We start from the raw sequence: 12,833 nt of genomic DNA, 5'->3' as shown, positions 1-12,833 counted from the left end.
CACCACCACATTATCACTCAGCACCACCACAGAACCACTCAGCACCACCACAGCATCACTCAGCACCACCACAGCACCACTCAGCACCACCCCAGCATCACTAAGCACCATCCCAGTAGCACTCAGCACCACCACAGCACCACTCAGCATCACCACAGCACCACTCAGCACCACCACAGCACCACCCTAGCATCAATCTGCGCAACCATTCAACAACAACTGGTTCAAATATGTTCTCTCAATGTTTCAAACTTTATTACAAATGTCACAAAAAGATGTTAATATTTCACTTCTGGTCTTGGATTTTGGTCACAATAAAATACACTGAACATAATCTTCACAAAAGTTATTTACAAAAGTTTAAGCTATTGCCATTATAAATTAAAATCACTTTTATTTAAGTATTAATTATTTAAAAAAATTAAAAGCCATTGTAATTTGCAATATCAATACAGCTAAGTCACGTAAATACAAAACATGTTGCATTACAAATGCTATAGGTGTCACATTTGCGAAAGTTATAACAATTGGCATTGTAAATGACAAAGCTATTAATTTAGCTATTTTCAAAACCATCACATAAATAAAAAAATTGTAATTTACAAGACCAATAGCTCAAACTTTCCTAATGCGAGACCTATTGCATTGCAAATGCTTGTTTTTATATCTGTCAGTGCTTCCTGTTGAGGTTTAGTTTTCGTGACAGGCGCCTCATTGCCTACTTGTAACTATTCTCTGACCCTGCTTCAAGGGTCAGAGCAGGGTCAGAGAATATTTGCAAGTAGGCAACGAGGAGCCAGGAAGCACTTACAGGCTTACAGCAGCAGGTGCCCAAGTTGAAGTTAATTTCTTTGTAACCCTTTTGTAAAAGGTTACAAAAAATGAGCTTCAACTTTTGCACCTGCTGCTGTAACCCTGTAAGTGCTTGGCTGAAAATTCGCTCCCGCTGATTCGTGTATTTTACCGCGATTTCGTGAGATTCGCGGATCGCGAAATCGCAGAAAATCCGCAAATTCCGCGAGCGGAACAAATTTTCAGCCCATGCTTAACTTTTAGTCAAGGTAAGGGGGATACACACTCTAGATAACCCCTGCTCACCCCCTTGATAGCTTGGCATGAGCAGACAGGTTTATTCCTAAGGCAATGTGTAAAGTATTTGTACCAACACTCACAGTAACGCAGTGATAACACCACAAATGGACACCACACAGGTTTACAAAAATAAAATATTTTTATCTGAGCTTCACAAGACCAAAATGACAAAAGTCCAACATACACAGTAAAGGGTTTTCAGTAGAATGTCTTTAAAAACGTATATTACTAAAAATAGACTGGAGGACTCTGTATTTCTTTATGCGAGAGGGTGATAGGGCAAAACAGTCCTTGACTGGTACTTGACTGGTAGTAATTTATGTGCCCAATCGTGGTATTACAACGGCATATTACTTTGGCACCGACAGAAGATGCCCCTTCTGTTCTGAACAGTTTAATACTCTCCCAAGGCTGCCTTCGCGGCCAGCGACAATAAGGATACACCCCAACTGCTCAAATCAGTGTCAGAAGAAAAAGGGCCCCGGTACCGCAACTCTCCGTTCTGCTGGTACGGGCCATTATCAGGACAAGAGCTCAAAACAGTTCCTGGCAGCACCCCACGTGGCAGCTCGAGCGCGCAGCTCTGAGCGTTACCTGGGAGACGATTTGAACACCGGCTTGAGGCTCCTCAGGTCTCTGGCTCACCGATCCTTTCTACGCTGGTGGGTGGCTGAGCGTCGTAGGTGTCCCGGTTGCTACGAGACACTTCACAGCTGATCTTGCTCCTGCCCGGCTTCTTCCTCTGGTGATTTACAATCTTGCTGATGACTCGGGCCATCAGCGTGATCGTCTCTCAGTTGATCGCGGCTGCTGTCAACTTCCCAACGGACCCCAGCTGTGCATCGACACACGCGTACAGCATCGCGGGGACGGAGCACTCTCGGGAGATGCAGGTTTCCCGAAGGTTACACGCTGTGTTCAGTCACACTCACACAGCATTGCAGAGATCTTGGAATGAAGCACTTCTCGAGCAGTGCAGGATTCACGAGTGTTACACGCTGTGCCCAGAGACATGCATACAATGTTGCAGAGATCTTTGAAACTTTGGTGTTCCTGAGTTTCCACAACAGGAGGCCAGCTCTCCTCAGACCCTTGGAGATTTCCTTTCAAGCAGGGGACACAGCACACAGCAAAATCCTCTTCCTCCCCTTGGCAGAATAGCAACTGCAGGTTAGCCCCATAACACACAGCAAGGGCAGTCCTTCTTCTCAGTTTCTTCCGCTCTTTTCCTTGGCAAAGGTTCCTCTTGATTCCAGGATGATCTCAAGTTCAGGGGTTTTAGCTCTAATATTTATACCCCAAATTGTCTTTTTTCTCTTTGTGTACAGGGTTCTGAACCCATTCCAAACCAGTTCTGGGAGCACTCTGCCAGTGCACAACTTCTTCCTTTGTCAGTGTGGGCCAGGGTCTTCAGACACACCGCAGGAGGTGGAGCCAGCCGTTTGTGGAAGGTAGGCACAGCCCTACTCAGGTACAGGGGCTACTCCTCCCACCACTTAAAATGCAGATCAGCATATTTAGCTTAGTACTGACTCACCCAGACTCCTTGAGCCATGACACACCACCAGCCCCTGTCACTTTCAAAGCCAGTCAGTCAATCCACACCCAGGCAGAGGAACACAGAAAGGTAGGCTTGGGCGGTGAACTTCACTCTGTTCGCGGAGATTGCAGATTTTTCTGCACTCCCCGGAGTTCGCGAAGTGCAGAAAACTCCGCTTTGTGATATGCAGCGGAGTTTTTCCCCCGACCGCGAATGGTAAGTTTGCGAGCGCGAGCTGCTGCTCAGGTAGAATTTTTACTCGAGCGGCAGGAATACCAGCACAAACTGCAGTTCGCACTGCACTCCGCCACTCGGGGAACTTTGCTGAGGTGTTTTGTAACTTTGCGGAGTTCCGCATAGCAAAACTCCGCAAACTACGCCCAGGCCTACAGAAAGGTTGAAGAAGAAAACAGCCACCTTCTAAACTGCTGTTTTCAAACACACAATTTAAAAACCATCTTTACCAAAGATGTGTTATCAAATTCTGAGTTCAGGGATACCAGACTCCAATTTTCTATCTTACTCCTAGGGAAAGATATGCCTGTATTATGTTACAAAGCATTCAACATTCGGTCCTATGGGCAAGATAGCCTTTCAATAGTGAAAAACAAAATTGGCAGTATTTCACTATCATGACATGTTATATACACCAGTACATGTCCTACCTTTCACATACACTGCACCCTACCCAGCGGGTACCTTGGGCCTACTACATGAGTGTCCTACGTGCAAGGAAAGGGAAGGGTAGGAACTGGAAAGTGGGTGCACTTGCCAAGTCAATATAGCAGCTAACAAACTGCATGCAGGCACTGAGGTGGCAGGCCTGAGACATCATTTTAGGGCTACTCATGTGGGTGGTACAAACAGTGCTGCATGCCCACTAGTAGCATTTGATTTACCAGCCCTGGCACACTTAGTGCACTTTACTTGGGACCTACCGGTAAAACAAATATGCCAATCAGGGAGAACCAATCACAATCTCAATTTACACAGGGAGCACCTGCACTTTGACACTGATCAGCAGTGGCAAAGTGCCCAAAGCATCTATGCCAGCAAAAAACATAATTCCAGCATAGCATCAAAAACACAGGAGGTAAAGGCAAAAAGTCAGGGGAAACCACGCCAAGGATGCCAGGTCTAACGTATGAACTTTGTTCTTCCATGGTTATACATTTGAAACACAATTGTGTTATTTTTCCTTGTCCTTTGATTTTGTGACTGTCTTTTTCCTGCTTCCGAAGGGACACTATCTGCTAGAACGCTCTGCTGTGCAGCTGTTGAGCTTGGTTTTAACACCTCATTCTTCATCACACAAAGGGGTCGATTCTGATTCGGGAAAAAAACCGTCCGTACGATTTGTATCCGGAGCCCTCTCCGTACGAATCGTACCCGTTCGTCCGAGTCACGAAGTACGATCCGTATTCCGTGAATCCGTCCGAATCGTCGCGATCTGTACGTATTGCAAGGCTGAAACCGTGAACCGTACGACTCGTACACATACCATTTGACTCGTACACATGCAGTACGACCCGACGAGTACGATCCGGACCGGGGTATGAAGACGCGATTCGTACGGTCCACGTCAGGTAAGGGCGAGTCGTACGGAAAAGCACACAAACATACACCGTACGGTCCGTACGCCCCATAATCGCAGGGGTACGCACCGTACCCCTGCGATCATGAGGTGTACGAGCCGTACCCCCATTGTACGATTGGTGTACGAGCTGTACCCCCATTGTACGATCGGTGTACGAGCCGTACCCCCATTGTACGATCGGTGTACGAGCCGTACCCCCATTGTACGATCGGTGTACGAGCCGTACCCCCTTCGTACAATGGGGGTATGGCTCGTACACCGATCGTACAAGGGGTACGGCTCGTACACCGATGGGGGTACGGCTCGTACACCGATCGTAGATGGGGTACGGCTCGTACACCGATGGGGGTACGGCTCGTACACCGATCGTACATGGGGTACGGCTCGTACACCGATCGTACATGGGGTACGGCTCGTACACCGATCGTACAATGGGGGTACGGCTCGTACACCGATCGTACAATGGGGGTACGGCTCGTACACCCCATGATCGCAGGGGTACGGTGCGTACCCCTGCGATCATGGGGGTACGCACCGTACCCGGGGGGGCCGTTTCGTACCTGTTTCGTCGCGAACTCTGCTTTTACGGCTGTTTTCAGCGGCCGTAGAAAAAGGGTCGTACGGTGCGTACCCGACACGTATCGTACTTGCTGGGTCGTAAAAACCAGCCGCAAACCGTACAGATGTCGCATACAGCGGGTTCCGAGGGAGAATCGTACGGAGGTTAGAGTCGTACGGTGTCTTGTACGACTCGTACGGAGTACGGCTACTGGTACGAATCGTACTTCGTCGTACGTTCGGGATGTTTACAGGTACGACTCGTACGGGGAAAAAACGCTCCGTACGACGATTCGGAGCGCTTTTTACCGGATCGGAATCGACCCCAAAGTGTGAAGAGACCTTTCCCCTTTGAACATTTCTGCTGTTCCAGTTTCTGATAAAATTGTTTGTGATAAGGTATCATATGATATATTTGGACCAACCAAACCTTTGCTAATACCATATGTATTTTGCATCTCATTGAATGACTTCATCACCCCTAGTACTGTCTCTGATGATTGGGATATTGGTACAGTTTATGAAATGCTAGAAGACCTACAGCATTCTACTATTTTTAACTCTGATGAAATGTATGACGCATGACTAATTATGATGAAATGTTCTGTTTTCAGCATAATGGTTACCATTTCTTGTATAAAGCAGGTACTCCACATTCAGTATTTAATTACACACAATGGGAACACTGCCCTACACCACCATGGGAGGACTCACAAAGATTGTCAGGTTCAGGGGAAGGCGGCATTATTTCAAACATGCCTTATACCACACCAACTGATATTCCTGAACAAAACTGTGCAGCAAACATCATATATTGGGCCTGGCTAAGATAAAATAATTTAATACACCTAGCATTCTCACATTTGCATGGTTTGCAAACTGGCAATGGTTCACAAATTACACGGAGGACACATTAGATATCATGCTTCGCCATGGATTGTACAATTCATTGGGGACCAATCAGGGGGGATTGTTAGTGTGGCCATTAGGCACTAACGGAGGTCAGGCACATTTTCTAGGTGACACCAAAGGGTTGAAGATCAGCAGGCCCTACATATGATATGCACAGACACAGCACTCAGGCTTGGAAACAACTTACAGTATTGGGAAGTTATGCTTAGATTAGCTAATAACCTCAACATTGTCCCAGGTAAACAAAACTTGTCCAGTCTCTCTGATGACATGGGACTATAGGACTTTCTTTTAGGTCCTCAAAAACCAGGTCAAAACCGCTTCTTGTATGCAATATAAAATGAATAATATACAATGAAGTCTGGAAGGTTTCTCAGCAGGAGGCTGCTGAGAGACTGCATGAGATTGACAGGGATAATTTAGAAGGGACTTTGACAGTATTCAATAATAGTATGATCACCATGTCCACTAGGATTTACTCTCTAGGTAACATCATGTCGTCTGCAGTAGACATTATACAGAGTGACATGTCTTCTTTACAACATGGGAGGTGAACGCTTAGGGCATTTACGTTACTGAGCTGGACTCTTCAGACAGTTCATGCTGGTCTTTTACAATGGTGACGCCTTAAGGCCACTAGCTTGTTTTTACCATACAATCTTACAAAACAGCAAACCATCATGGCAAGAAAAGACGCTGCATACACTATGTTACACATTGAGAAATTGGAGAAATTACTATTCACTGTAGCTGAAACCCCTTCAGTGGATTGAATAATCTACAGATTTATTTTTCTGCCAATTTGGACATTTGACTTTGATTTCCATTTACAACACCATCAAGTAGGAAAATATGAAGTGCTACGAGAAGGATAAGTGCACTAACCATAGTTCTTACCTTTCAGATACCGCTGTAGGAATGGTGAGATTGAAGCTTTTCTTAGCAGGACTGACTGCAAGAGTGATTTTGGGCATTCCCTAGTGTGTAAGGATGTTTTGCTTCATGGAGCATGTAATGCGTTCGTGGCAGATTTGTCTTGCTACCTGAAGGGTTCTTCAGCTGCAGTGATCCATCTGGCTTTCAGATTGCTCTCGAATTGAAGTTTTATATGGGGATCAAGGTTGCTGTGGCATGAGACCGGGAATTGCCTCTCTGGTGATCGTTTCTGCAGTTGTGACCTGTTGTACACAAGTACTGTTTTCACGTGCACGCACCGTTAGGGAAGCAACGCTTTGGCCTTCGAAAAAGCTTTTGAATGTGCCCTTTGATGCTTTGAGTAGACTGAAAGCCTTTTTGTTCCAGAAGAATGTGGCCTTAGGCAAGAGAGAGTTTTGATCTCCAATTTGCAAGGTCTTCTTCTGAGATACAATCACTACTCCGTGATAATTTCCCATTACATTTCAGAGAACTTGTGTACCACAGTTTTAACATGTCTTGTGCCGCTGGAGTAGCATACTTTTTTCAAGACAATTGACTCTGGATTGGTTAGTACCTTACAGACAGTCTTTGGAGTTATTTAATTATTTATACACTCAGTGCTTGAAAGCATTTTTGGAGGGCTTCCGCTGGTCCTGTTCCTGATTGTCGGGACTGTGCTTTTATTTTTTCTGCTCCACAATGGATGTCCCTTCACAGGGCCAAATGGAACTGGCACTTTCACATGTGCTCCTGTGTCATGAACGCATGATACAGTGTTTTGGTGCACCCTTACTTCTCTGGAACTGAATGAACACTGGTTCATATCCTTTTGGCCTGTGTGGCTGCACTGCGTGCAGCCTGTATTCTCCTATCAGCTTTCACTTTGGAGTGTGCCCTGGACATATGCTTAGGAACGCAATTGGTTCAATCTCTGGGCATTCCACTTGCGATTGCTTCAGAACGCATTCTACAGGCCCTACAAGCTTGGCACAGCTTCTGCAGATTCTGCATTGGCTCCTCCTCTCCTCCTGGATGGGAACATATTTGCTCAATGGATCTGAATGGATTGGTGCCTCTGGGACATCATCTGCAGTTGCTGGGAACAGCAATGTTTCGTCAACCTCTCTGAACAAGTAAACAATCTGGCAGCTTTGAGTCATGGGACTTTTTAATACGGCTTTGTTTTTATATGCAAAATTGCTTTTTAAAACTTTACTTTTACTACATCTTTTTAGGCGTTTTAAGTGACTTTCACTATGCTCTTTGCTATTAAACAAGCATGATGCTTTTTTAGATTTTAGTTTTTTTTTATACATATTGGACCTTATATTTTAGCATTTGTCTATGATAGCTGTTATCGACTCATGCTGAAGGATTGGGTGTCAGGTGGTCAGGATAAGCCCGGTTAGAAACACCACCATTTTACATGCTCTAGTTTCTTAAGTTGCCTTCTCTCTTAAACACAGTCACTTTTGACATACATTTGCGTGTGTGAGCATGCAGGATAACATTTGCTGAATCTGCATTGCTTACATGTCCACTTCGTGGGCACATTATCATAACACCTTGAATATTCAGTACAAGGAATAAAGTTCACTGTACAAATGTCATTATTGTTATTGCCCAGTAGGTGACGAAGCTAAAGGAACTAGAATAAACACTGTTGCCTAATTGGGGTTCAGCATGGCAGCATAGGTACTATTAATTATATATACATAAAAACGTCCTTGTTTAGTTCTGAGGAGCACTGAGCTGGCACTGCGAGGGCTCTACATGTCGGAATTCCAGGCCAGCTGATTCTGTTCTCCTCTGTGAGAAAGGATGCCAGATTCTACACCAAGACAACCACCCTGATGACACTTACCCAGAGGTAGTGGGGAGTTAGATCTCCAGGCAGGGATATTTTGGCAGATCACTGACCCTAGGACAAACCAGGCCAGGGAGCACTAGGTAGGAGTACTTGTGTACTTGTGTACTTGTGTGTACTTGTGTGGGTGTACTTGTAAAGTGCACTACGACTCCAAGGAGTATCTAGGCGCTGAAGACCGCTGGGGAACCCGTCCTAGTTTTCCCTGTGAGATGGTCCCTTTCTGGGTATCTCCAGGGTGAAACCAGGCATCCCCGGCGTCTGTGGGGGGCCGTTGTAGAGATGAGGCAAGCTTAATGCCCAGAGTTGCAGAGCGTGTTCCCTGGTTAGAGTAGGCACCGAGGCGAGAATCATCAAGTCCGTTTTGACCCTGGTCCACGACCCTGCCGCGTCGGGAATTAAACCCTGGTCCCCGGGCCGTTCTCTGCTTACGGGTCTGCTGCCTCTAACCCGTGAGCCACACCACTCCACTATTCTTCAATACTTATAGGCCAGCATATATTCACTGTAACAGAACGATGGTGGAATTGTTTATCTTTTTCAGTTTTCTCATGATTCTAATTTTGCAATTCTATTTCCTACTATTAATCATTGCAGTGCACATATTTTACTCAAGAATCAAAATGCTTCAATAAATATTGAAACTGTATATTTCTTTGGGCATGCATGAGAGTCCAACCGAAAAGGTTCTAGATCTGTTACCACAATTTTAATGGGGAGTCAAGGTTGCAATGTTCTGAGGTTGCATAAGGGGTCTACAATTAGTAGCTTGTGAGCTACTGCAGTTCTCCAGCTACCTCTGAGTAGATCACCTGTGTGCAGTTCAGCTAATTAAATTAGATGCTTTTGCTTGGTTGAATTATTATACATGTAACAAAAACAAATGTATACAACACTAATAATATTAGTATCTCTCAATGCGTTTCTTTGAACATACGTAGCTCTCAGTACAGAAAAGGTTGGAGACCCCTCTATCTGTTACCCGATTGGGTTTGGGGTACAGATAGTACACTGTGAGCTAACAGGACTACAGGACAATATATCCTAGGGGTGTGCATAGAATCAGTCTGGCACAATCCGTATGTTTATGTTGTCCAACAAACGCACAGTTTTTACTAGGAAATATAAAGCCTTATGATAGGGCGATTGCAAAGGGGTGAGCTGATCAATTTTTATTTTTCATCCAGGGTGTTTTTCTGTACATGACAGCAGATGTAAGGGCAGAGGGAGGAGAGGGTTCGACAAGGCATATATATTTTAATAATTATGATTATTTGTTCATAATTTTCTTTTACTGTGTAACCCGTGTTGGCGTTGGAATATTCAAATGCCCACCTCCCCCAGCACAGCGGGGGAATAACCCCTGCAGCGAAGGGGATAAAGGAAGATATATGTCACCCTATAACATCAGAGATGATGATTGCAAACTCACTTTTTTGACTCCTTTTACCTTGAATTTAGGCTATCGTTGTAGATTGGTAGCAGGAATCTTTACATGCTAGAGTTTTCTCAACTGAGGTCAGTAATGTTTAGTGCTGCTCTAGATATACACCATTACATCATCAGCCATTACCTCTTCTACATTGTCTCAACACTTTTATCTCATCTTTCATTACCTTGCTGTACATGACTTCTATAGGAAGCCTCTATCATTTACACCAGATTCTAAATCTTGTAACTCACTGCTATGATGTAGCAACAGTTGATAACAAAACATGTTACCCATCTATAGTTCTACATGGTATGCTATATTTATCAGCTATGTTATCCCTACTTCAACCTCATCTCCTTGTTGGGCCCTCTACCTCAACATTAAACATATCCTTTCTTTGTAGATGGCAATCTAGCATGTTTATAGGCACCTCAGCAAATGTTTACATCTTGTAATCTTGGGCCCATGGAACTAGAAAGATGTTCCTTGTCATGGCATGTTTGGGCACATTGGTGCAAGGAGATGTTTTTTAAGAGGTGTGGTGCAGAGGCTAGGACAGCTGACTCCGGAACACGGGGGCTCACAGTTCGATCGCTGGTGGCAGCTTAGCCCAGCACCTTGTGACTCTGGGAAATAGCTCGCTTAATCTTCCCGACTGCCCCCAGCGCCGGTACACCTCACCTGGAATAGCTGTGCGCTTTACAAATGCTGGCATTATTATTACTAATCACATGGAGGCACCTTCAGTAAATGTTTCAAACAGATATCAGGTTTGTTTTAGGATGATTTTGGATGATCTTATTCTTCTGGAAGGCATTATGATTGCCAGGATCATAATAGAAATGTACCTACTAATGCTTCTCTTACAATTGCTTGTGTAATGTGAACATACCTGTTTATAAGTTGGCCTACTGATGAGAATTAGAGATTGGGACAGCTTTCTATGAAGCTCACTTGCATTGCCGATTTCCTATACAGGCACTCTCTTGCATGGACAGTGAGACACAATTGTACATCATATGTTACAGAAACAAGTTTTCCTTTCACTTTTGTGCAAATTCTGTAGGACATTTGGAAAGACAAAGTTACCTTTTAGAGTGAGTCATTGTTGATCTTCTTCAGCTTCTCTTCCATTTCTAGCCTGTAAGGTATAACATGATATCTGTCACTTATGTAAGCAGATATTACTTTTTTTTCTGGAGTGAATCTAGGAGACTATTCACATGATAACTCAAGAGACTGTGTTTTAATAATGTAATTTAACAGTTAAGATCATCTTGTTTATTTAACCAAAGAGATCACTTTGTAGAGTATTTTTCCATATATTGATAAAGAAATCTCAGCCTCAAACAAGTATAGGTATAAAAGGAAAACTATAGATGCACCCATTGACTCTAATTCACAAAGGTAGCTTACATTTTTGAGTAAGTCTACATTTTGTAGCAAGTTGACTAGTTTCGTTATTCACAAACTCCGAGGGTAAGCTTACTACAAAAGTGTAAATTACATGTCTCCACCCTCTGATAGTGGATGGGTGATGTGCCTCCCTAAATCCCTTCCTGACCCTCCTTAAAGCCCTTTTCCTCCTCCCTATTCCCATCCCCTTTTGTAGTAAGCCTGCCCCTTTTTCCATCCACTCCCACCCACATTTACTGCTAAAATGTATACTTAGGTGTGCGGAGACTCCACAGTCGGGCAGAGAACTCTACACACATAAGTATAGCTGATGCAGAGGCTTAAAACTCTGCATGTAGTTTTATAAATTGCAATTTGTAGTATGTTTTGTAGTATTACAAAACGTACAAAATGCAGTTTGTGAATCAGTCCCTTACTACTCCTTATGAATTTGGACTTGTAAATATGGATATGGATGGTTAAGAAGCACAGGCAAAGCAGAAAAGAAGATGAACGCATGGTAATGTAGAAGAAAGAATGTTGGGATGGACAATTAAAGGCTAGTGATTGTGAATGGAGGAGTATGCACTCAGTTTCCAGGTTGTTTCACCCTGAATCTGTATAGAGAACATATGCTGCACGTGGCAGTGGGGGACTTGAACCAACCAGGCTTGCATAGGGGGACCAGCAAAGAGATTGATTGCATCTGTAGGATAGCTTGGATGGGCTTGACTAATTGTTTTCTTACTGTTAGAGAGCAATCATCTTGGGCAATTGACTTCAGCCATGGCCTGCCATCACAAGCACTAATGATCTCCTTAAGTTGGAACATGACTGGTTGGATTCACAATGAGTAGAGATCACCTTTGTTGTTCATCGTTCCTTATTTTGGTGGCCTACACCCTGCTTTTTGGAGAAATGTAAATGTTTTCATGTTTTGTAGTAAGTAGGTACCCTGATCTGTTTGAACTGATCACATGACAACCTGGTGGTTCTAAAACTCAGTGCATCAAAATTACCAATTTTCTGCAAAAATGTGGTAGCACTAGTTTTCCCAGAGGTGTCCTGTGTAATGATACTAAAACTTCATAGATGGAGCACACTACTTTCTAGTGGTTGGATCTCACCCATTACGTTCACAAAAAAATGGGGTCTCCCTTCATCTCTCTCCCTCGTGAGATGAGTCTGGTTTCTTTCATTGTGAACAGCAGCATAATAGACATGTATGCACAAATCGTATTGTGGATGTATGATAAAGACTCAAATAGATGACCAGATTAGCATTATTGCATATAACTTCACCTTACATTATATTAATTAAATTAATTATATTATACAAAATGTCAAGGTCAAAAAGTACAACAGGATACAACGCAATTATGTTCTTTCAAATACTTCAAAATGTTCACTGACCTAGTACAAAGCAAGGCTGCACTATTGTTTCCACTGAATCACTTAGTATAATATACATTTATTGTAATCAGCATTATGCCATTCAATATAAATATACTTACATAAATAT

The 12,833-nt window shown here is 43.7% G+C and overlaps 1 protein-coding gene across 1 annotated transcript in view; it reads right to left on the bottom strand.

Moving 5' to 3' along the window:
• NMS (neuromedin S) overlaps positions 1-12,833 on the bottom strand; it is a 307,847-nt gene that overhangs the window by 48,509 nt on the left and 246,505 nt on the right. The window contains exon 10 of the mRNA XM_078656141.1: positions 11,006-11,057. Within this exon, the coding sequence (XP_078512267.1) occupies positions 11,019-11,057 (39 nt within the window). The 3' untranslated portion in view covers positions 11,006-11,018. The remainder of the gene's footprint in view (positions 1-11,005; positions 11,058-12,833) is intronic.

This window comes from Lissotriton helveticus, chromosome 8 (genome assembly GCF_964261635.1).
Source record: "Lissotriton helveticus chromosome 8, aLisHel1.1, whole genome shotgun sequence".
In the NCBI taxonomy this organism is placed as follows: domain Eukaryota; kingdom Metazoa; phylum Chordata; class Amphibia; order Caudata; family Salamandridae; genus Lissotriton; species Lissotriton helveticus.
The sequence above is the reverse complement of the archived record's forward strand: the minus strand, read 5'-3'. Positions and strand labels throughout refer to the sequence as shown.